The 26371-nt window shown below is 42.8% G+C and overlaps 2 protein-coding genes across 2 annotated transcripts; both read right to left on the reverse strand.

Annotated features, from left to right (window-relative positions):
• Positions 1-4235: 4235 nt before the first annotated feature.
• Positions 4236-5189, reverse strand: LOC123777062 (olfactory receptor 3A2-like). The gene has a single exon (XM_045773520.1). It carries the CDS (start codon positions 5175-5177, stop codon positions 4236-4238), a length of 942 nt encoding a protein of 313 aa, XP_045629476.1. The 5' UTR covers positions 5178-5189.
• A 10201-nt stretch (positions 5190-15390) lies between these two features.
• LOC123777060 (olfactory receptor 3A1) lies at positions 15391-16350 on the reverse strand. The gene has a single exon (XM_045773517.2). It carries the CDS (start codon positions 16336-16338, stop codon positions 15391-15393), a length of 948 nt encoding a protein of 315 aa, XP_045629473.2. The 5' UTR covers positions 16339-16350.
• Between the last annotated feature and the right edge of the window lie 10021 nt (positions 16351-26371).

Here is a 26371-nt window from a genome sequence, read left to right on the forward strand (position 1 = left end):
GTGAAGTCATTGTGACCTTGGTAAAAGCGTATCTTCTCTGGGAGCCCGGGAGCTGGGCCCACACACATCAAACCCTGAAAGTTTACTTTATGAGGGGCAAGTCTAGAGGGGCTCTTCCCGGCCAGAGTTCCACAGGGAGCTGAGTTCTAATAACCTAAGGTATCCATTCAATGTAGCGAGCTAACGTCTGTCCTGTGCATCCAGAAGGTTGCTAGCTGTGGAGCCTTCGGAGCGTTGAGAAAAATCATCATTCAGATAATTTTGTACAGAGCTTAATTCTGTCATGGAAACCCAGTTGTGAGATGCTAGTATTGTCACAGGATTACAGGTTTTTTTTTTTTTTTAAGATTTTATTTATTTATTTGACAGAGAGAGAGAGACAGCCAGGGAGAGAGGGAACACAAGCAGGGGGAGTGGGAGAGGGAGAAGCAGCCGAGCAGGGAGCCCGACGTGGGGCTTGATCTCAGGACCCTGGGATCACGCCCTGAGCTGAAGGCAGACGCTGAACGGCTGTCCCTAGGATTACAGGGTTCTCGTCTCATAGAGTCGAAGAATGAATCTCGTGGACACAAAAGGTTGAAGTGAAGTGAAAGTTTATTAAGCGAAGGTGAGAGCCGAAAGGAAAGAAGAGGCTCTCTAGAGTTGAGAGGGGTCCCGGATGGGCTGCCACTGAGGGCTTTTAGCGGCAGCCTTTTATTGAGAACTGACTGGGAAGCTTGTGCCTTGAGATTCTTGTGCCGGTCTTGGTTTGAGCAAGGACTATTGGTAATACCCTCAGTGACTTAATTCTTGGAGGTTTGGCGATTTTCTCTGATTGCACAGTAGCCACCAACATCGGAGGCCAGGTGATGTGTTTCTTGATCTCTCGTTCAGGCTGGCTTAGCGCTTCTGCCTGCCAGGAATAGTTTCAGAGCTCAGCCAGGGGCCCCCTACCCCTCCCTGCCTATAACTTAACCCCTTCCTTATTCACTAGGAAGAATTGTATGAAACTAGCTAGGCCACGTGCCCCATAGAACCATCACCACGGCCAGGCCGGCGATACATGCCAGTACCTGCACTCTGGAGCTGCAGGTGGAACCACATTCCCGGGAACCACCCGGAGCTAAATAGAAACTAATCACTGTTACAAAAGGGGACTTAGAAGTCAGAAAGACCATAGATGTTCACTGCAAGCAATTATCAGGTAAAATACAATGCAGACTTCTGGCTGCCTCCCTGACTTGGAAGTCATTACTCTCATCCTCAAAATAAGAAAAAAGATGAGCAATCACAACCACAGCAGCTCTTCTGGCTCCACCAAATGATTGAGGTCCCATAAGAATTTAACCTTGGCTGTTGAAAACCATCGAGATTTTAGGAGCTGTTTGTTAGCACAGTGTAACCTAGCCTATCTTACTTGATATAGATGGAAAAAATCTTTTCCACTCAAAGCGAGACACAAGGTCATGAAGCATTATAAGGAAAGACTGTCAATCTGGAAGTAAAGAGCCACAGCGAGAGGCAAATGAGCATTTATTTAGGATTAAAGAATTGCAGTTCAGAGCACAGACTCTGGTAGACACCCAAACAGTGCCCCGCTTACTGGATGAAAGCAACGGGCTTTTTATGAGGAAAAGGAAGGGGCAATTACATGAGTTGAAGAAGAAAAGAGTGTCTTTTAAACATGGAGAGGTGGGGATTTTTTGGCAGCTACACACTTAAAGGTCGTGCTTCTTCATGTGTCGTATGTGTGATTAGCATGTTAAATTTCCACCCCTGGGCATGACTTTTCATATTATAATGAGAGAGAAAGTGGGGGGAAAGGTCGGCTCTGGGATCATCTTGGCACAGACGGGTTTGGTCCCATCCTTGACAGTCTTTGTCGCTGTGTCCCTCCTTTGGTAGCTATCCTGCTTCTGCATTCCTACAAGATATGCTATTCAAGGGGCATAGAGTTTCAGCTCTCGAGGAATGCTGGATTTTGCAGTTAGGGCTGAGAGGACCAGAGTCCAGTCCCTGCTCTGTCTCACCAAGGTCTGGGGATCTTTAATGGGTAAGAGATAAGACTAGTTGGGGCAGTGTCAAATGCTCATAGGGTAGATGGAGTGATGGAAATAGTGGTGATAATGTTCTCAAATGTTTTCTGGGTTCAGCCCTAGGAAAAAGTTCATCCAGCCGATTGTAATCAAGGGTCATTTAATGTGAAGAACTGTGGAGATGATCTTGTCCCAGTTCTTTATGGTGTAGGTAAGAACAAGCCCAGCTGTAGAAAGGACATTTCTAAGGTCTCAGAGCGGTGGTTATAGCCCACATTCCTGATTTTTACTCACAAGATCTTTGCCCTCTGACGGAAGCTCATTTTCTTTAACCCTGAGATGTCTGGAGACCCAAGAATATCAGGAAAGAGACATACACCATCTCTGCTTCTTAGACTGTATCAGCAAGCATTGTCCCCAAAGGCAGGGGGGCTGACAACTTGGCTGTGCCAGTGGGGTTGTGGGAGATGAACTCCCAGCACACACATCCGCCCTCCCTCTCCCCTATCAGCTCAACTCTCTGTTCTTCCGGGACTGGCTCCTAGCCAGAGAAAGCAGAAGAGTACCTAGACTATTTTTCATTATTATACCTTCAACAAAACTTAAACTTTATTTCTTTTCCTAGTTAGAAGGCAGTGGGATTGGGGGGAGCCCAACAATAACATCAAAGGTGCTGTTATAACATGACCACATGCTGATGGGCAGTGATTCCACAGTATGAATTTTATTCTCATCTCCCATCATCATTCATTCTTCTTTTTCTCCATACTCATCTTTTTGTTCAACGTTCCTGAGGCATCTTGTTTGCTAATCCCAATTCTCCCACCCCCTCTCATCTCCTGTTCTCTTGTGTTCTTTCCCTAAATTCTATCCTTCCTTCTTACCCCTTCTGCTCACCACCCCCTCCTGTCCCTCCCTATATCCTCATGTTATATCTTCATTCCTCCATTCTCATTCACTCTCCTGTGTTTTCTTCCCATCCTCATCTCAACCTGGCCTCAGTTCCGTGGCTCCAAGAAGAGATTACAGTGAATCCAAGCTCCAGAAGTAGCCATAGGACAGACTTAGGGATGAGACAGCAGAGGGGCAGTGGAATTGCCAGGATGGGTAAGGAGCCTTCCAAGGGAGGCCGGAGAAAAGATGCAAATTAGAAATGGATGAACTGAAACATCAAAGTGAGAAATTTCTCTGGATTGGAGCTGTACTGATGTATTTATAAAGTTAGAAAGAGGCTTCACTCCCAGAAACTTCATAATGGGCATGATTTCTGAGCTAGGAGATTGGGGAGTCAAAAAAATAAGACTTTGAAAGAAAAGGTTATATTGTACATTCCTCACTGAAAAAAACAATAGAAAGGAGCTGGTTTTAGTATAAATGCGTGTTCTTCCAAAGGCTTTATCACATATGTGAACAAGAGGATTCATCCAATAACAAAGACATGGCAGGGGTGCAGGTGGGACATTCCTTTTCTGACATGAAGATATATCATGTATGCATTAATATCATTAATGTAGTTTTAATTTAGTGATCTCTTTCTCTGTATAGACCCTGTCTGTCCACTGAGCGTCCCACTGGGTTCTTGTGTGATAGTGAAGAGAAGGAATTGATTTTTTTTGGAGGTGAAAGGTGAAGTGTAGAATAGAATAAACGTGGCCCTGGGCCAATGGTTTAAAATGGTTTTCTGCACTCTGATCTAGATGGAATATTATGTCCCCACCAGAGAAGAACCTCACAGTGATATTCTTGGTTACTTAGGTTAATTGGTTACCTATTAGTTAAACAGCCTTTCCCTGTAGGGTACTGTTGTCCAGAACTACCCAGCTACCCAGAAAATGAGCACAGCCATACACAAGGTAGCAACTTACCCAGGGCAGTTGCTCATATGCCCCTAACTTATCTGTTTGTCTTGATAGCCCTTTTTGCTATGTGATATTCCACATGATGCTTATTTATGTATTTTGTCTCTCTTAAATAGAACGTGACTTGCATAAGTCCAGAGACTTCTGTCTATTTTGTTCACTAGTCCTCTAAGTGTCTGGATCATAGAAGCGATTTAATAAATATTTGCTGTATGAATCAATTATGTAAGACTTACAAATACATTACACAAACCTTCAGGCAGTGAGAGATATGGTTATGGACCATTTCCCCAGATTATTGCCTTCACGGGAAGTTTTCCTTGACCCGGAAAAGGCAAGAAAGAAGGGATACTATCAACCCTTAGGTCAGTGACTGCCTCCCCACAAGAACCCGCCACAGGGCACCCTGGACATCAGGGTTCCTAAGGCTGTAGATAAGTGGGTTCAGCATGGGATTGATAACAGTGTTAAAGACCCCAACCCCTTTATCCTTGTCTGAAGACTCATCAGTACCAAGACGCATGTAGTTGAAGATACCAGTACCATAGAAGAGGCAAACCACAGTGAGGTGGGAGCCACATGTGGAGAAGGCCTTCTTCCTGCCTTCCACTGAATGGATTTGTAGGACTGCAGCTGCCACATGTGCGTAGGACACAGTGATGAGAACCAAGGGGGCTACAGCCATGAAGGCTGCTGCTACAAAGAGCAGCAGCTCGTTGAGTTGGGTGCTGGAGCAGGACAGCTGGAAGAGCTGTGGGAGGTCACAGTAGAAGTGATTGATCACATTGGGACCACAGAAGTTGAGGGTATTTAGGGCAATAGTGTGATTTAGTGCATTGGTGAAACCTAAAGCCCAGGACACAGCCACCAATATCCTCTGGACTGTCTGGTTCATTCGGGCGCTGTAGGTGAGGGGCTGGCAGATGGCCAGGAATCGGTCATAGGCCATGACTGTCAGCAGGAAGCAGTCCATCCCAGCCAGAAGGTGAAAGAAGAAAAGTTGGGTGAGGCAGGCTCTATAGGGAATTGTACGCTTGTGGGACAGGAGACGAGCCAACATAGAGGGAACAGTGACAGTGATGCACCCAACATCCAGCACTGATAGGTTCCCCAGGAAGAAGTACATGGGGGTGTGGAGCTTGGGCTCCACCAAGATGGCAGCCAGGATGCTGAGGTTGCCTCCGACTGTGACCAGGTAGGCAAAGAGGAAGACTACAAAGACCACAGCCCGCAGCTGTTCTGTAAGGCCCAGGAGAATGAACTCAGTAACAGACGTCCTGTTGGCTCCAACTTCTGGATCCATAAGTTTCTGTAAGGAAATGTCCCAGGAGGGGAGATATCAGTCCACTCCAATTTATTTTTTCAACATAAATGTTTTAACCCACCCATGTTCAGAGCCTAAGGTAAGTTCTCAGCTGTCTAGGGGATGATATCCCACACCCCAGGTCACACCTCACTCACTGACATCCTCCTTCACCTCGATGCCTTTACTTTGCCCTCGGCTGAGATGCCTGAAACCATCACCACTTTGTCCCTCCCATCGTCTCCTATAGGAAAGGGTCAGAATACTTGGGAAAATGAATTAAGATAAAAGCAGACTTCCTCTTTAAATGTAGTGAGATTAAGATGGATGTCTCCATTTTACTTTGAGGGATTAGCCCAAACCAATCAGCAGATTTCAAAATAGAGAAATTAATATTTCCAGAGAAACCAGAAAGCATTTGAAAACCCAGGTTTCAAAGCTTTTAGAGATATTGAAGATCAAGCAAAGATACCCCAGGACTCAGACCCATGATTGCAGACGTCAGGTAGTTCAGCCAAGTACATTTCTCCAAGGGGAGGGACGCATGCTGAAGTACAAATTCAAAATCCCTACGCCAGTAAAGTGCTGATGTTCTTGGTGCTAGCTAAACCTTTACATTAGAATTCGAATAACAGCCTAATTAAAAGTTATTTGTTCTTTTTCAAAAAGATTTTATTTATTTATTTGTCAGAGAGAGAAAGAGAGAGCACAAGCAGGGGGAGCAGCAGGCAGAGGGAGAAGAAGGCTCCCCGCTGAGCAAAGAGCCCGATGCAGGACTCAATCCCAGGACTTCAGGATCATGACCTGAGCCGAAGGCAGACGCTTAACTGACTGAGCCACCCAGGTGTCCGTAAAGTTATTTATTCTTTTTATAGTATCTGCTGATTGCCTCTGGAATAAACAAACAAACAAACAAACAAACAAGCAAGCAACAACTGTAAGCATGACCTGTAGGTGAGCTGCAGCTGGGTGCAGTTAGCTTTCTGCATGACACAGCCACCACCCTTTCACTTGTCCTTGACTCAGGCACAGTGACTTAGACCAGTAGGTCTAAGGAGAGATCCTCAAATGAAGCAGGTGCATATGTAGAGAGCCAGATTGAGCCAAATTTTCCAAATCTTACAATAAGATCCTGATGAAAAGAATATCAGTGTCTCTATTGCCCACGGAATAAGCAGAGCGAGAGCACCCTGAGTAATGTTATTCTCTTGCATAGAATACACTGGAATCAGAGGGAAGCAGTTGGAGTCTGGTGACTCTAACAGAAGGAAGAGGGTGATGGGCTCACATGGATGAAAACTTGGTTGCAGTGATTTTAAAATACCCTTAAAATTCTGGGATCACATGATTGGTGAGATGGAAGATTGTTCCCAGGCATACTCATCATTGATGAAATTGGTAAGTGCTTTGCAAATGGACAAATCAATGGATGGATAGCAGCTCTATACATACATCATATTAAAGAACAATTAACTACTCTCCATTTCCCCTTTCAGGTCCATTTTAACATAAGCATTAGATTGCGACCCTGTGATTTTCTACCTCCTTGCCGATACTGTTTCCTCTACCTGCAATGGTTCCTTTCCAATGCTACCTCCCATGTATTTCAAGACTTGACTTAAGCTAGTTTCCTGAAAGTTCCCTGTTTCAAAAGCATCTCTGTCTGTTTGTCTCTGTCTCCTAAGCTCTTACTACACATTATTTCATGTAACTTATTACTGTTTATCTTCTTGCTCATTTTTTATAGAGCATATCTGCCTACTTCTCTGTAAGTGACATGAGGACCAAAAATATGTTTCATTCAGTTTTGCAATAACAATACTTACCATATGCTTTACATAGCAAGTACTCAATATTTATTAAATAAATAAGTGAATGGTTCAAGTGTTCATAGGATTGCAGAGAAAGAGAGCATCAGCATGACCTAGAGTTGTCATGGAAGACTTTCTGGACAAATTGGAACTCAAGCTAGGCTTTTGTGAATTAGTATGGTTTACGGGGCGTGTAGAGGAAAATGCAAGGTGCAAGTCTGCTGCAGAGACTACTGCTTTCCTTGGTTTTATGGGACAGGCAGGTAATGTAGCTATATACACACTAACATGTTTCTTTTCAGGTAAACTACTGAAAAGAATAAGGCCCTTAGAAGAGGCATACCTTACAGATAAGTAGTTATAGCTAGGGATAAAAGAGCAACAAAGCAGCTGCCACCAACCTGCAAATGGCGAGAGATGCAGCTTGCTTGAAATCAGTGGGATCCTGGAAGACCTCTGATCATCCAGAGACATCCAGAGTGCCTAAGGGGTCACCATGACGCCCATCATGAGGAGCCTTCCCGCATGACGATTCTCAGGTTTGTTATGAGTCCCAGGTTCTCCCTACTGAGCTATTACAGCTCCCTCTCCTGGAACTCCAAACAATCCCTCCACGTTCCCAGTGGGACCTGGGACTGGAGTGAAGGTTCTTGGCTGCCTGATGCAGTGGGTTCTTGGCAGTGAACCAGACCCAGTGAATCCCTTCATCCTCTCTCCTAAGAGTAACATAGAATAGGCTTCTAAGAAATGCGGCCTTTGGCAAAGGGGCACAGAAAAGGAGAAAGGACCTTTGGGTTGTATCCTCTGATCTTCCCTTAAAACATTTTCTTTTCCCAGGGGCATCAGTTGCACCACATGAAAAGTCAGGTGTGAGCTAATGGCAGCGATGGAGGCTCCATGTCTATTTTGTAAGGGCAGGGTCAGGACCCCTGGGCATACTCACCGAGGCATGGGCGTAGAAGCCAATGAGGCTCTTCAGGAAAGAAGATGAGGAGCTATGCAGACCCAGTTATCCACCAGAAAGTAAGTTCCTGAGGGAAACAAGCTGACGTGCTCTCAGTTGTGGGGCTATCCTCTTTACAGTGTTATCCCTCCCAGAAGAGAGGAGACAGATCGGGAGAGAGACAAGTTGTTTTGTAAACAACCCTTCCTAGACATAGCAACCATGCCTTACACCTTCTGGTATTTAGACTTTAAAAAGGAAGAAAACAAGGCTTTCTCTCTAGCTCTAGCTGTAGAGGAGGTAGTTTGGGAAGGTGATCTAAATTCCGCTTAATGGCGGTGTCACTGAGGTCTATAGAACTTGTTCAAATCCTCAGAGCCACCCAGGAAGCTAGTGTAAGCGGGACTAGATATAGGTTTGCTGAGGGAGGAGTTTATTTTTCAGATGTCACCCCCAAGCAGAGCTTTTGAGCGGAGATAAGCTAATTTCCAAACTTGCTTGGACCTGGGGATAAGGAGGAGGCCCCAGAAGAGAGGCAAGAGGGAGAAACCCAGTTTCCTAATGAGTCCTCAGGAATGTGGTGCTTTCTCCCTCAGGGCCTTGTTAGTTGGAAACCCCTGGGACTGCATCTTTGGTATGTTCAATGACTCGACGTGGGGGTCGAAGAGCTATATCGTGCGAGGAGGACTCCTGTGGAGTTGCCTGCCAACACGACTGTCTAGGCCAGGCTCTGAGGGATTAAGAGCCCCGGTGAAGGCCACACAGAAGATGTGGGAAGGTTGAGGGGTGTGTTCTCTGACTCCTGTATTTACCACTACCTACTCAACACCCCTCTCTCTCGAGAGGGTGGGTGCTCTGTCTTCTCCCACCAGAGAACCCTTCTATCATAGGAAATGTACTGTAGACAGACCTGTTTTCTTGTTACTAGTGGTTGAACTTGGACAAGATGCTGTACCCTTTTGAGCCTCAGTTCCCTCATCTGTGAAATGAGCATATCTTCTATCATAGAGCATTGCTTGCAGATTAAATAAAATAAGATTCACTAAGATGCAAGTAAGAGTTGCCAACATGTCAACATACCAACTGATAACATTTACAGGTGTTTGTTAGGTATATGGTAATATGCTAAGCACCTTATGAGCCTGAAGTCCCTGCGAATCCTCATACTTCTAGGAAGCACGTTGTGGTAGACATTTCAGATGTCTGAGTCACATCTCCTTCAGCCTTTCTTCTAATTTCAGCTGTGGTTGGGTTGGACATTTCCCAGCAGGCTGCTGCTTGTGGCCAGGTGACAGAGGGTAGCCTCTTCCTTGGGATTCTCTGATTCCATGAATAATGGCGGTGGGGGTGGGGTACTTACTAGGTCTGAGCACGTGTACTCAGAGTGCAAGGAGCACCGTAACAGCACGAAAGGGGAGCCAATGAATAAACACCCCAACACGCCCTCCTTAGACAATTCCAGGAGGCATTCGATACGCTCACACTCAACCGAGTCTCCGCTGGATGTCCATAGCAGAGACTTTGGTGGTAACCCCTCAGTCAGGTATGCTGCTTCTTTCTTTGTCTCCTCATAACCTGTCTTCCTCCCAGGGACCCCTGCTCCCTGAGATGACTTCCCAGTTAAGCACACATGCATCTTGTCTCAGGCTCTGCTTTTGGGGGAGCCTGACTAAGACAGCTACTACTGGGAGTAGCCCTAGGAAGCACATCCTCCAGATGGGATTCTGGAACTGGACCATTCAGCACTGTTTGGGAAGGTGGGGTTGGCGATAACCGTAGCTTCATTACTGAGACTGAGTTGTGGTGCGTTGGGGTGAGGTACAGGCGAAAGGTTAAACACTGGGTCATGTGCTAGCACTAGCACATTCATATGAGGAGAACCATGGTAATTATAAGAATTGTGGAGTTTTAAGAACTAAGGGTAGCTTCTGTTAACTTTCCTGGAAGTCTGAAGAAACAATGATAGGGACAGGTCAGGCAACGATCAATTTAGGATATGTTGTGAAAGCCAGAAAACTTCCTTGGCAACGTTTCATGAGGCATTAATCTTCTGCAGCCACAAGGCAGACAGCACTGAAAATTGGTTCTCGTACCTAATTGTAAGGGTTACAAAACTACAAGGGAGGCTGAATGTGCGGTTTAAGGGGAAGGGCACCTCCTGTGCTAAATCCAGGGCCCTGCTAAAGAAGGAATGAGACCCTGAGTCTTGGGATGGGGATATTTGAGAGGTTGAGCATGAGAATTTTGAACCCCCAGTCTCTCTTGTAGCCACTTGGCAAAAACATCCCTTCCCCTTCGCTGGTGGAGATCAACCTCCTTTTGTGCGATGGCCATGAAAAGACCTCATTTGAAGCAGATGCCTTACAAGATGATTCTTTCCCTCCTCAAGAACATTTCCCGTGTCTTCTCTGTACCTCCAGAATAATTGGGATTGGGTCTCAACACATTCTGAGAAAAGCAATCCCACCCATGATGCAAGAGAAATAATTTACTCACTGAAAAGAATCCCATACCTGGCCGTGAGAGGCTGAATAATGCCCCGCCTTGATATCCACATCCTAATTCCTGAAATCAACTTTATATGGAAAAATCAGGATCTCGTAAACGTGGTTGCTATGGGTCTTCATCTGGGGAGATGATCCTGGTCCATTCAAGTGGGTCCTAACCATCAGCCCAAGAGTACTGACAAGAGAGAAGATGAAGGATATTTGATTATAGAAGAGAAGGCAACGTGAAGATGGGAGCAGAGCGGTAGTGAGGGGACCACATGGCAAGGAATGCCAGCAGCCACTGGAGGCTGGGGGGACAAGGAATGCATTCTCCCCTGGAGTCTCTGTAACAAACTTTCCTTGCTGACATTTGAAGTTAGCCCTATATGATTCATTTTGGACCTTTGGCCTCCAGAGCCATGGGAGAATACATTTCTGCTGTTTTAAGTCACTAAGTGTGTGGCAGTTAGTCACAGCAGCAGTAGGAAACTAATACCCTAGCCAAATTATCCTGGCAGGAACTGGAAGTGCCTCTTGTTTATAGAGGAGCAATGTGGGAGTGGGTCATGGGGGCCGAAGGAGTAGGTGGAACGTAAGGCTGAATAGGGAGAGTTAATCAACAAGGAAGCACTTTTCATGATTCATGATTTAACATCCCGGCAAGGATGCCTGAAGCCTGTCCTAATAAACTGCAGAGATGTCTCTTTGAAGCTGAATGTTGGTTATAGGACCTCTTTAAGATCTATAGGTTGGCAGGCCTACCTCTGGGAATGTGTCTTCCTCCAGGTCCTTGTGGGCACAAACGTTCCCAGCCCATCACTTCAAGGTTATGGGGTCACTTTAATCTACAGTTGGATGGAGGTCAGTGGGGTAACCTCTGGGTGCATAGAAGAATGTGTCTTCTGGTGGGTCCCTGCACAAGCAGGGGTGTTCCCGGCCCATGACTGTGAGGTGCAGGAGCCAAGTTATGGGCCTTTTCAGTGTCTTCAGTTGGACTGAGGTCGGAGGGCCTGAGAGGCATGGACGAACGTGGGGCGCTTGTCCCTGGTGGGGCAGGACTGGCAGCTAAGAGGGGTGGAGCTGGGTCATGGGAAGCTTCAGTATCCACAGCCAGGGTCAAGGTTGGCAGGGCTATTAACTGGGGTGCAGGTGGGCGTGATTTCTGTTGGGTCCCTTGGCAGGTGTTGCTGGTGACAGGACCAAGGCCAAAAGGAGCTGTAGCTGAGTTCACATGGGGACCAAGCTGCTTCCAGGTCTGTAGCCAGGACTATTGTTGGCACATATGCTGCCTGGGCACAGGTCTTCCTTCTCAAACAGCCCTCCCAGTCTTGGGTTCCACCAGGGTCTCACAGTCTCCTACCTAGAGCCCAAAACTCCCACAGCAGCATTTTCTGTCTAAAATATTGTTGCTGAGGGAGGAATGTGAGTGGGGGACTTCCTCTTCTGCCATTTCACAGTCTCCTATTTTATTTACATATGTATCTACTCCTATATATATCTCATGTACACTGTACAAGCAAACTTGTATTTTACAGGATTGGGGCAACTTTTATCAACTGGGGGAAAAGTTAGAACACACACAAAAATAAATTCTTTGTATTTTAAATATTTGACTTAAATATAAATGGAAATATACTAGAAAAAATCACTGACAAATATTTATACAACATTTAGATGGAAATGTCATTTTTTTCTAAGTGTGTTGGAGCAAAGAAGATAAACTTCATGAAAATGTCAAACTTCATTTGGGCAAGAGAAGCCTAAGCAACATAAAAGACAAATGGGAAATGGGGAATATATTTGCAACATACACAGCAAGGAGATATTACCCTAAAACCGAAGTGTTTACACCAATTGTTAAGATAAACTACCTCCAAGGTGCAAAAACATGAACTGGCAATTTTGAAAGCATAAACACAAATAAGAAATAAATATATAAAAATCAATTGACTCATACTCATAAAAAAGAAATTAAAATTAAAAAATTATGCAATATTTAATCTAATTATCAAAGATAAAAAATTCTATATATAACACCCAGTTAAAGCAAGTGAGGTAAGAAGCATTCCTACAAACTGCCAATCAAGATGTAAAGTGATTTTTGGCAAGGAGAAAGGCAGACTATTTACCAAGTTTTAACTTTGTGTTTCCTTACATGGGTACACACAGATACACACACAACTTTTATGAATTTAACCAGTGAAATAATTTCCGTTCTATGGAAACATATATTAGCCCCAGTATTATTAGCAATTGCAGAAAGATAAGGAAAGAAATAAAATCCATAAGGATTTGTTAAACAGATTATAGTTTATACGTAAAATGGAATATTATGCAGCCTTTAAAATGGATAAAATTGATTTGTAGGTTGATATGTAAAAAATCATAACGTGTAATGCAGAGAGGGGAACAGCACATTGCAAAACAGTGTAGTGTTTCACTTGCGTGTGTGTGTGCATGCAAGTGTGTGCTTGTTCATTTGTGTGGAAAGCTAAACAACTATTTCCACTAGGTCTTTTTTAAAAAAATTGGATTACTGAGGGAATGGTATAAAAGAGTGACAATGACATTCTGTATTGTCTGAACTTTTACAACATGACGTAGTACATGTATGATAAACTTTTTAAGTAGCAAAAGATTGGAATAAAAATTTGGAATAAAAAAAAAAAAAACCTAGGCAAATTCCCAAGGGAAGGTAATCTCCCAAATTTTTAAAGAAACCCTATGATCCTGGAGAGTAGATGAAGTGCCAGGAATCAGTGTCTTGGGTCATCATTTATGATGTTGAAACAGTTGATCCATTTTACTCCACTAATTACACATGAAATCAACCCTTGAGGCTTGAGATGAGTGTTCATATGGAAGAAAGGTCAGAGGCACAGGGATTTTTGGAAGCAAATAAGTGCCCTTTTGCAGCAGTGATAGATGCTGGTGAGTAGAAAAAATGGTGGTGAAAGATGTGGTAACTCTTCGGGGTAAACTGGGTGAGACAGTCTATTCATTCAGACTAGCAGAATCAGAGGCATTACAAGTGGAAGAACCTTGATGGTTTTATTACCTGTGCCTCTGTCAAGTAGTCCCAGACAACAAGTACATTGCTGATGAGAGGAAGTGATGAGGTCAAGACCATGCTGTAGACCTTCCTTGGCAGTTTTCTTGGCCCTTTGAGGAAGTTCACTGTAAAGTTTATTTGGTAGCTAAGAAAGGGTCAGGAAAGAGCTCTCCTTTCCCCATGACTTTTGATAGTCTTGGCAGGCATGACTCAAAAAGCAGAGAGTAAGGGGACAGGGTGGATGTTAGTGACACATTCTGATGACATTTTAGAGATGCAGGTGGATAAAATACCCAGCACTTCCTTTCACTCTTTGGCCATCTTGTAAGCCTCCTTAACTTTGAGGAGCACCTTCTGTTCAGAGAAATGGAAAATGAGTCCCCTGGATAATTTTTAGCACTTTCAGTGAAACTTAAAATGTTTTTTTCTCCTCGGAAGAGAGGATAAGCTACAATGATGGTATTAGTTAGGGTTGTATAAATGGGTTCTTGCTGGACATACAGAACAAGAAGCTGCCCTGTACAGAAGCCCACCTCTTTCATCCCTGACTCACTAATTTTATTGCCCCTCTTCCTTCCTCTGACCTTTTAACTGTCCCAAGGCATCTTATCCTATTTCTCTAACTTTCTCATCTCCACTCTCTCTGTACGCCATCGGGTCCTCTCCAGTCCTCTATCTTTTCTTCTCAGCCCATTTGCTTGCAATTTTCTCCGATTTCTCCCCATTTCCATCTTTCTTCTTCATTTTCCCACAAACTTTCCACCTCTAATCTTGTTCTGCTTCCCTCCCTCATGTCCTTTCTCTTCATCTCCATCTTACTCGATCCTTTCAACTCTTGCACCGCCATGAAAACTCATGGAGAAGTCATGCCACAGGTGCAGGTCAAAGGGATGTTTTAGAGAAATGAATCAAGAAACATCAGTGGTTTGGTAGAGATTCCTAGAATGGGCAATGCATCTCAGAGTTTAGAAGGAAAATACAGCCAAATACAGACTGGACAAAAGCCTGGGAAGCAGCATGCAAGATGAGAGAATGTTCTAGGTTAGAGACTGCTCTCCTACTGAGAAGGGAAATTTTAGGGGAGGCCTCACCATATCGCTTTATTTACAGATACGGATTATCTCAGTGGAAGGTTTGGGGACTGAGAGTGAGGATTTAGAGAGGAAGTTCATATTGAGCAGCTTGGGGTTTTTTCATGTTTGAATAATATTTACATTACAAAAGATTATCTTTTCAAAAGATTTGAAGTACATCAGGAAAGATAGAGGAGGAACATTCATTTTATAAGATTTATCATATGTGTTAAGGTAGTTTTAAAAATTTGCACACAGGGATCACGCTCTTCAGAGTTACTAGAGAACACATGCCCAATGCAACGTCCCCTCTGTCCCCTCTATACCCCATGGTATCTGTGTGATAGGAAAAGATCGGAGTGCTTTTTTTGCTTCGTAGAAACCTGATGGGAAAAATAAAATGATTCTGATCTCAAGGCCCATGTTTTATAACCAGACCCTCCATACCTGAACTTTTGGGAATCACATGACCTACTAGTGGGTGGGAGTGGGGTGGAGAGGATTTTGATCAGATATTTTTGGGAATCCAGACTATAACCAGCTTGTGGGATATGTAATAGTCAAGGATCTGAGGTTTCACTTCTACACAGAAAAGGGAGCACGCAGGGACTGAAACTGTAATTTGTCAAAGGGGCTGGCCTCAGCAGAGCTTACACACCTATTGTCTATAAATTGGGCATGGCTGCTTTGGGAAACAATAACTATTATCCCTAACAAAAAATCCTCATATGCAGGGAGACAGAAGCAATTATGGACCATTTGTCTTAGTTACTGGCTTTAGAGTATTTCTCTTTTAGTTCAGAAAGAGAAAAGGAGGGAGTGACATTCCAGACCTCAAGATCTTGTCAAGCTAGTGACCGCCTCCCCTTGAGCACCCGCCAGAGGGCACCCTGTACATCAGGGTTCCTGAGGCTGTAGATGATTGGATTCAGCATGGGGTTGATAACAGTGTTGAAGACCCCAACCCCTTTATCCTTGTCTGAAAGCTTGGCTGAACCCAGTCGCATGTAATTAAATATACCTGAACCATAGAATATGGCAACCACAGTGAGATGAGAACCACATGTGGAGAAGGTTTTCTTCCTGCCCTCAGCAGAGCGGATTCGTAGGACTGCAGCTGCCACGTGAGCATAGGAGCTGATGATGAGAGCCAAGGGGGTACCTGCCATTATGAAACCCACAGCAAAGAGCAGAAGCTCGTTGAGTTGGGTGCTGGAGCAGGACAGCTGGAAGAGCTGTGGGAGGTCACAGTAGAAGTGATTGATCACATTGGGACCACAGAAGTTGAGTGTGGCTATGGCTACTGTGTGGGTCAGTGCATTGGTGAAAGCTAAAGCCCAGGACACAGCCACCAATATCTTCTGGACTGTCTGGTTCATTTGGGTGCTGTAGGTGAGGGGCCGGCAGATGGCCAGGAATCGGTCATATGCCATGGCTGTCAGCAGGAAGCAGTCTACCCCAACCAAGAGATGGAAGAAGAAAAGTTGGGTGCAGCAGGCTCCATAGGGAACTGTATGCTTGTGGAACAAGAGACGAGCCAACATGGAGGGAACAGTGACGGTGATGCATCCAACATCCAGCACTGATAGGTTCCCCAGGAAGAAGTACATGGGGGTGTGGAGTTTGGGCTCTACCAAGATGGCAGCCAGGATGCTGAGGTTGCCTCCAACTGTGACCAGGTAGGCAAAGAGGAAGACTACAAAGACAACAAGCCACAGCTCTGGTGTCTCCACCAAGCCCAGCAGGATGAATTCAGTAATGGCTGTTCTATTGGCCCCAAATTTTGACTGCATTAGTTCCTGCAAGGAAATATCCAAGAAGAAAAAGAATCATTCCTCTCAATATATTGATTCAAAAAGAAGAAACAGACTCTGTAGGGCAGCAAAATTTGCCAATCCAAATGGCATGTGGATTATTTTAGGCTGATTACTTTTAAAAAACAGAAGTCTCAGGAAGAACCTTTGCCTTCCCCCCATATGCCTAAAAGATAGAGGACTTGCTCCTGGAAGGGAGCTATCACCATAGATACCTACAGTATCACATAAACTAAGCGTGGTAGACAGGAAGCTTTATAGTGACTAACAGTCCACAATAGGATTAATTGACAGAATAAAGTAAGACTGTAAAAGCTGTCAATATAATTATTCAGGAGGTAAAACTAATTGGTATATATGCCTTCCCCAAATGCCCATGAAACATTCACCCCCCCAAAAAAGAGCATGTTGGGATGCCTGGGTGGCTCAGTTGGTTAAACATCCGACTCTTGATTTCAGCTCAGGTCATGATCTCAGGTTCCTGGGATGGAGCCCCTCACTGGGCTCTGTGCTCCACAAGGAGTCTGCTGGAGATTTTCTCTCCTTCTCCTTTTGCCCCTTCCCCTTCTTTCTCTCTCTCTCAAATAGATAAATAAATAAAGTTTTTGAAAAGAGCATGTATAAACCTGAAATTCAGAAAATTCCAAAAGAATAAAGAATACAGGTAATAGTATTTAATTATAATCCAATTTAAGGAAAAGTGATTTTTAAAAAATAAATCCTAATGTTTTAAATAATCTGTAAGAAACGGCTGCACCAGAGGGAATCAAAACTAAAACTAAAGAACATCGGGGAAGGGTGAAAAGGGGATAGTGAAACCAGCACACACTAGAACATGAGGGTTATTACTAAATCAGGGTTCATAAGCAAAGTTATAACCCTAAGTAAATACATTAAAAACAAAAAATAAAGTGATTAAGTAATCAGATCAAGACATTAGAAAAAGAACTATAAGAAACGGGGAGAGGCTGGTAAGAGGTACAAACTTTCAGCCATAAGAGCAATAGGAATTTGAGGATCTCATGTAGAATGTGGTGACTATAGTTGATAACACCATGTTATATAATTGACATTTTCTAAGAGAGTAGAACTTACGTGTTTTCACACACAAAAGAAAAGCTAAATGTGTGAGGCAATGGATGTGTCAACTTGGTGTGGGAATCCTTTCACAATGTAAACATATATCAAACCTTCATGGTGGATACTTTACATATATTATAATTTTATTTGTCAGTTGTACCTCAATAAAGCTGAAAAAAATAGAAAATAAAATAACATTTTATGAGCTTTTAAAAAAAGAGAAATGAAGTGTCCATTACTAATGTAATACAGGTATTTAATACATGATACAGTGGCATCTTAAATGGATGGGAAAATGTACTGTTCGATAAGTACTATGAGGGCAGTAGTACAGCTATCTGGGAAAAACTTAAGTTGTACACAGACCTCATATAATTTGCAAAAATAAATTCTAAACAGATCAAAAATTTAAATATAAAAATTAAACTGGGAAGTTTTAGGGAAAAATTAAAGAACTTAAATAGTGTAAGGATGACTCAAAATATTGAAAAAAAATTAAAAATAACCCAAATTAATGATTCCATTAAAATTCAAAAATTCTGGCAAATTAGCTAAGCTGGAACTACATTTCCCCAAATCTTGTTCTCTGTGTGGGTGTGGGTTAGTGGCTACAAGGGGAATTTGTAAGATAGTTGTAAGTCAGAAATGAAAAGTTAAAAAAGGCAATTTGGCATTATATTCCAAAATTACCAATGTATTTTCTTCTTACCTGGAAATTCCACTTCTGGGAATTTATCCAACAGATATATGGTCACATATAAGAGGTGACATATGCGTGAGGTTATTTGTTGCAGCATGGTTTGTGAGAGCAAATAATTGAAAATAAACTGTGTTCACCACGAGAGGGCTGAGTAAATTAATTTGGTATATCCTTACAAAGGAATACTATCCAGCTGTGGGAAACAGTTCTGTCTGTGCTGACTCAAAAGATATCAAAGCCATATTATTAAATGTAAAGCACAACTGGTAGAAGGAATATAGTATTCTTTGGTTGGTTTTAAAAAGAAGGGAAAGAGCTCTCTCTCTCTCTCTTACACACACACACACACACACACACACACACACACACACACACACACACTATAAATTCTCTGGTTATGGAATGGCTGAGTCATGGGAATAAAAGACACAGTATAAGGAATATAGCCAGGGATACTGTAGTAGCAATGTAATGGGACAGATGGTAGCTACACTTCTGCTAAACATAGTATAGTGTATAAACTTGTCAAATCCCTAAGTTGTACATCTGAAACTAATGTAACATTGTGTATCAACTATACTAAAATTAAAAAATAATAAGAAAATGTAAGTCTATTTAAATAATTAGATAGACTGTCATCTGGGTAAGAAAATGCAAGAAGAAAAGTGATGAATACAAACAATTGAGAATTAGGAAGCGTTATTGGGGTGACTGGGTGGCACAGCTGGTTAAGCATCCAACTCTTGGTTTTTGGTTAGGTCATGATCTTAGGGTCATTAGATCGAGCTCTGCACTGGGCTTCACATTTCTCTCTCCCTCGCCCTCTGTTCCTCCCCCATGCAAGCTCTCGCTCTCTCAAATAAATAAATAAATAAATAAAATCTTTAAAAAAGAATTAGAAAGGATGATAACCACAGATACACAAAGAAAAAATTAAACAATTTTTAAAGATTATTTATTTATTTTTTTGACAGAGAGAGAGAGAGCACAAGCAGGGGAGCAGAGGGAGAGGGAGAAGCAGGCTCTCCGCTGAGCAGGGAGCCTGATGCAGGGCTCGATCCCAGGACCCTGGGATCATGACCTGAGCCAAAGACAGATGCTTAACAGACTGAGCCACCCCGGTGCCCCAGAACAAATAAAATTTTAAGTGAATAATACTCCCTATAACTCTATATTATTTAAATGGAAAATTTCAATAAAATAGATACAATTGTAGGAAAATATAAATTAAAATATATTCAAGAACAGTCTTAATACTCAAGTAAACCAGAAGTCAAAAAATTGTCAAAGAAATAATTACCCTAGTAGCAATCTCTAGCCTCATAAAACTGCTGAGAGAAGTTTGATTTAACTTCAATGAAGAGAATATTCTCATGCTATGTAAACTTTCCTGCAGCACCAGAAAAAAATTTAAGCTTTCCAATACCTTTTTAAAAAAATTGTAGTTGACAATGTTACTTAAGTTTCAGGTGTACAACATAGTGACTGGACAAGTCTATACGTTGTGCTCTGCTCATCAGAGTGTGGCTACCATCTGTCACCACACAGTGCTTCTGTGGCTGTACCTTTCATCCCCGTGACTTATACATTCCATAACTGGAAGCCTGTAACTCCCACTCCTCTTCACCATTTTGCCCATTCCCCTAATCCCCTTTCCCTCTGGCAACCACCAGTTTGTTCTCTATATTTATGGGCTCTTTGTTTTGTCTTGATTTTTAGATTCTATGCATAAATAAAATCGTATGATTTCATCTAATATGTTTCGTTTAGCATCATACTCTCTAGGTCCTATAGACTTTTTATGAAGTTAGCATACATTTGATACTGAAAATATAAAATTTTTGGAAGAAATATATGAAATATCACTAGAGAGCAGCTTCAGTTGCAACTATAGAAGCAAAATGCCATCTATAACTACAGGGAATTTTAAATATCAGAATACTTAAAGAACCTATCATGATTAAGAGACCTCTTATAAAAAATTGAAGATGATTTAATATAAGTAAATGTATGTATATAATATATCAGAGCAATTGCCTAAAAGGTACTTTTTACAGGTTACAATCCATTCTTGATTTAAAAGAAAAAAACATCGAGCTATTGTCATCTAGGAATAGAGGGGTACTGCAGGATCATTTCTAATGGAGAGTAACAAACAGGAGTAAGAGAGGGATCCCCACCGTTACATCTATTTTTATCATTGTCCTAGAACCATCATGAAATTAATGTCAAGAAAGGGATAAAGAAAGGGGGGATAATAAGAAGGGGGAATGAAGCATGAGAGACTATGGATTATGAGAAACAAACTGAGGGCTTCAGAGGGGAGGGGGGTGGGGGAATGGGATGGACCGGTGATGGGTAGTAAGGAGGGCACATATTGCATGGTGCACTGGGTGTTATATGCAACTAATGAATCATCGAACTTTACATCAGAAACTGGGGATGTACTGCATGGTGACTAACATAATATAATAAAAAAACATTAAAATAAAAAAAAAGAAATAGAAAAATCAAGTTTAAATATTGAAAAGGAAGAGAAAGCAAGTTTTTTGATTGTCCATAAAAAATAATGAAGAATTACTGAAAAAAGTAGGAAGATAAAAATGAAACATACAAAAATATACATTCCTTATCATCATCATCATCATCATCATCATCATCAGTGTATATTGATGGAAAACATTATGTAAAACAATCAAAAAATTAAATTCTTATGTTAAGTGACTAAAGCAGGATGCAAAACTGTACAACATGGTGTTATTTCAATATTAACACAGACAAATACACACTCATACTCTCACACTCTCACACACAGAAACAAGACTGGAAAGAAATACCAAACTTTATTAGTGGTTTGAGTAATAATGCGAATGGTTTTTATTATCTTTCTTCTATTCTTCTCTACTTTCTGGTTTTTCTACCATGAATGTAGATTATTTTTATAATATTTTATGTAGTACCACCTCCTGGGAATAATCACGAAATACTAAGTCCCCCATCATAACGAAGGAACTATGCAAAAGAAACCAGAAATCCCTTCCCCTGTGATATCTACAGTTCAGGTTGTCCTGGTGTCTTTGATACTGACCGAATTTCCTCGGGGCTGTCCCTGACAACAATTGCAGCTAGGAGCTGTTAGGAGAATTGCCCTGGGTGAGGCACTGTGCACAGTCCTAAGTGCTTTATATGTATTAACTCCTTTATTCCTCACAACCCGCACTATGAGATGGATACCTTTTATAATCCCAATTTTATAGAAAGAACATAAGTCACATAAAGCAAGAGGCAGAGGCAGGATGTTAGCTCAGGTCATCTGACTCTAGAGCCCCTGCCTCTTAACCTTTACACATACCACCGCTCCAGGTGAAGCCGGGTAGTTCTGAATTCTGTCTGAATCCATTTCTGACTCATGCTTATGACTCGAAGGCCCACTACCGCTGTAGCTGTGCCCTTGCAGGTCCCAAAGTCTTGCCTTGCACGCTGCGGTTGCTCAGGGTCAAACAAGTGCCTTGGCTGGATCGCACCCACAGTCAGCAGTTGCCCCAATTTCCCTTTTTTTATTTTAACCCATGTCATCAGATGGCAAACTCTGTTCTCCTACATCCCCACCTTTGCTTTTGCTCTTTTCTCTATCTAGAATATCCTTCTTCATTGTCACATGGTCAAAGTCTTTAAGACTCAGCTCAAATACTACCTCCTCCAGAAATACCTTCCTGATGTGCCCATTTTTAAGGGACATTCGCATCTTCAGTATTCCCAGCACACTTCAGTTGTATTCACGTGGCACTTACCACTGTACCTTCCAGCACAATCATTTAGTGATTTAGTGTAGTTCTCTCAGTCCAACTGAAGCATAGGACTCATGTCAGAATTCAGGAACTATATGCATAAACTCATTTTAGTTATGTGCCATTTCATAAATGAATACTGACTGCACTCATTGACAAATGAGTTTTCTGACAAAGAAGGCATCATTGTGGGATACAGTAGTGAAGAAGGGGTTTCTGGACAAGTGGGAATTTGTTCTAGGCTTTGAAGGATTGGTATGACTTGGACAAGGGAGAGTCAAATGAAAGGCACAAGTGACAGTTGTAGGAATGACTCCTCCACTTATCTACATGGGGCATGCGGTGCATGTAGCAATCCATACACGGACATACAGCTTTTTATATAAACTTCTTTCACATATTTTCTATAATCAGAAGAAATATTCCTCAAAAACGAGTAAGTCATGAGTCAGAATAATATGCTGTCCTAGTAGCTTCTGTCTGGCCCTCAATCATTGAGAGATGAAGCTTACGTAAGATCTCCTAAGTTCTGGGTTGTTCACCAGACTATTGCTATAGGATCAGTCTAGGATTAGTCTGTGGCTAACCAAATCACAAGAGTAATAATTGATGAGGAAGCCCTTCTGAATCACCACTCTTGGGGGTCCATATGAGTCCCAGGCTTGCCTCATGCCGTGGGAATTCCCTGCTCTGAAGTTCCTATAGGTTCTCCACGTAGCAGTGTTGGTCTCAGTGAATTGGTGAGGCCACCAGCAAGGCTTGGGTTCTGGGCAGGGAAGTTGAACACTGAATCTCATCCCACTCATCCCTAACAGTCAGAAGAAAAACTTCATCTAGAAAAGAGAGGATTGGTAAAGATGCCTAGAAGGGGAACCTCAATCTCTGGGGAATAGTCCCAGCTCTTCCACTCACCTGATATGTCATCCTGAGCACATCTCTTATTTTTACTTTTGAGACTTAGGTTGCTGCACCTGTAAAACCAGGAAGTTTGAGTTAGTAACAAGTAAATTTCCTTCCATTTTACAGAAGAGCAGAGGGAGGATCATAAGAAAACTCACCTGTAACCACACGGAGGCCAGTGAGGTTGCATGGGAAGGAACGCAAGGGAGGTGAGAATCTGCACAAGCTCAGTCAGCTACTCCAGGGGTCACCAAGGGTATATAGACGGAAATTATATAAAAAAGAGGAGCCCATCTCTGTCATGGGGCTTCTCCACCACAGGGTAATGCTCTTGTGTCCTTAAAATTGCCCAAGCAGGGAAGAGGAGGTGGGAGAGCTAACGAAATAATACAAGTGCTAATAAATAGAGCATAGTAAAGCAGCGGTGCCTCGTACAGCCGTCGTGATCTAGAATTTCTCCAAATCTTTATCTCCATCCCCCATATTGATCTATGAGGATAGATGGGGCAGTCATCCCGATAACTCCACGTAACAAGTGGGGATATAAGGGGGATCAGCAATGAATCTGGGTCCCCGGTCTAGGTGTTGTTCTCCCAGATGTCTGGGCCAAATGGGATTTGGGGGCAGAGACAAGCTGACTCCTAAGCTGGGGATGAGGAAGAAACCCAAGAGAAGAGGCAAAAACTGGAGATGCCCTTTCCAACTTGAAATTCTCAATGAATCCCCAGGAACAAAATATATTCTCCCCTAGGGCCTTGTTAGTGAGGGCCACAGGCACTGTGTCTTGGGAGCCCCAAAACGATCCTGAGAGAGTTGGTTGAAGCACTGTGCTGTGCTGTGCTGGGAGGGAGCAGGGGACCGCTGGGAAGGTGCCCCCCCATGATTATCTGGGCCAGACCCTTAGAAAATAAGAATTTAGTGATAGCGATGATGAGAGAGGAAATTGGAGAGGTTGTATAATGTAACCCTTGGACTCTTAGATCTTCCTCAGTAATAACTCACCTAAGTCCATGTGATAGCTTACTCTCTTTGGGAAGCCTGCTGGACTTTGTAGACAGCTAGACCTGCTCTTCCAGCTATTAGCAACTACTGAACCCCTTTGGACCCCAGTTTCCTTATTTGTGGAATGAGAGTAATATCCTCTCAAAATGCTGTTGGGTGGATTAAATGAAATAACACAGGTAGAGTTCCTAGCGGGAGACCATTATGTTATTAACATAACAATAATTGATAACATGTACATGACCCCACGGTATAAGATTTATATGCCCTAAATCCCAATCAACTCTTACAACATTCCCTTGAAGTAGATATCTTTACTATTCCCATTTTAGAGATAAATGATTGAGGTTCAGAGTGACTCAGTAATCTGCCTAAGGCCACATACTTAGGGCTTTGAGGAGTTGGGGCTCAAACTTGCATTTGTCTGATTCCAAGGTGCATGATCTCAACAATTATGCTATGTGATCGACTCTTCCACCCCCGTCCAATTAACCCCTGTCCCCCAAACAATATACTTGTTTATACTGTTGTTTGTGACCAATATTGCTTCTAATATGCAATGGACTATGCTCCAGGATGAGCCTAAGGCATCCTCCTCTCAGTAATAGTGGCCTCTCACCACCCCAATGGCTTAGTCCACAACACTGGGATTGACTTCCAGCTGCTGCCTCCAGTGTAACCATCTTGCTCTCCAATTATATCTGCTTATTCTCACTGCAAAGAATTATGACCTCGACTCAGTGCTCTTAGGGGGAGCTGACCTTCCAGTGTTAGGCTGGCATGGTTGTCCTAAGGGTGGAATATATAAATGTTAAGGCTTTTTATCATTTAGTAACATTTTTCTAAAGACAGATGAAATCTATATTTAATTGGAGCTCTAGAAGTTGTTCAGAGATGGCAGGAAAACAGTAATACTTGAAGAGTATTGTCTGTGAGTTTATTTATAAAGCATATATTTGAAAACATAAAACTATTGAACTTCCAATTGTTGGAAGACATCAAAAACAAAGATGAAAGAAAAATGGTGAATTGGGAAACTGTTAGAATTATTTGTAAATATATGGCTAAAGATATTCACAATTCATAACGAGTTCCCAAAAATCAATTAAAAAATTAACAATCCAGTAGAAAAAGAGGCAAAGGACATTAAAAAAAAAAAACAATTTTCAGGGAGCCATGAGATTAGCAAGGTGGCAGGATAGGCGGTCCCAATATTCATCTCCAGGGGCCCCACCACTGCTGTGCCCTGCTCTCTGAATACCTCGCCACCTACAAGATGGGAGCTGCCACTGCTTTGTACCCCACACACTGGGTCCCAAGTCACAGCTCTGGCCCAATGTCACCAAGACAAGGTGTGCTGCTGTGTGACTGCATCTTGGTTCCTTAGTAGAAGCTTTCACCTGCCATCACCAGGGAGTCCTGCCATTGTCCTGTGCCTTGCAACCTAGGTCCTGAGTCAGGGCTGTGACATTCCATCACAGGGGCTGTGTTGCTGTGGCTTTGTGTCCCAACTCCTGGGCCCTAGTCTTGGCAGAGACCCACATCACCGGGCTGCATTGCTGTAGCTCTCTGTCCTGCCCCCCACGTCCTGAGTCAGGGCTTTGATCCACCATCACTAGGACTGTGCTCTTGCTGCTTTTTGCTTTGCACTCTGGAGTCCTGAGTCAGAGTTCTCACCCAGTATCACCAGGGCCAAACTGCTACTGCACCCTGCCACTTAGCCCCAAACCACCATTGTCCTTTGTTATCCCTGGGCTTGCCACTGCAGCATTTTCCTTCCCTCTCAGAGCCTGAATCACCGTGAGCCCTGGAAGAGCAGACCCTAGTTCTATGGGAGACCTGCATGTGTTCATATGTCAGACACTAGCACCACCACCACAGCAAGTGCACTTAATCCCAGGACTCAGACTCAGTGGCCACCATGACTGCCAACCCAGCAGACCTGGTGCCAAGAGGGATCCCCTTAGCAAGAGCTTACCCCCATGGGCAAATAGAATAAGAGAATGCCAGTAGCCTTTACCACCAAGAACCCCAAGAACCCTAGCTGCCGTTGTTTGGACCTCTAAATACCCCTGTGGTCTTTGCCAGTGTTGAACTGGCATCTGCCCAGCAAAGGAAGCCATTAATAAATTGAAAAGGCAACCTGTGACATGGGAGAAAATATTTGCAAACCATATATTTGATAAGGGGTTAATAGCAAAAATATATAAAGAACTCATGCAACACAATAAGAAAAACACATAATCCAATTTTAAAAGTGGGCAAAGGATCTGAATAGACCTTTTTCCAAAGAGACATACAAATGGCCAACAGGTATTAGAAAAGGTACTCAACATCACTAATCATCAGCACATCAAAACTGTCATGAGATGTTACCTCACACCTGTCAGGTGGACTATTATAAAAAAGACAAGAGATAGTAAGTGTTGATGAGATGTGGAGAAAAAATAAACCTTGTGCTCTCTTTGTGACAATGTAAACTGGTAGAGTCACTATGGAAAACAGTATGGCAGCTCCTCAAAAAATTAGAAATAGAACTACT

This window comes from Ursus americanus, chromosome 23, assembly GCF_024610735.1.
Source record: "Ursus americanus isolate L20-20 chromosome 23, mUrsAme1.1.p, whole genome shotgun sequence".
Lineage (NCBI taxonomy): Eukaryota > Metazoa > Chordata > Mammalia > Carnivora > Ursidae > Ursus > Ursus americanus.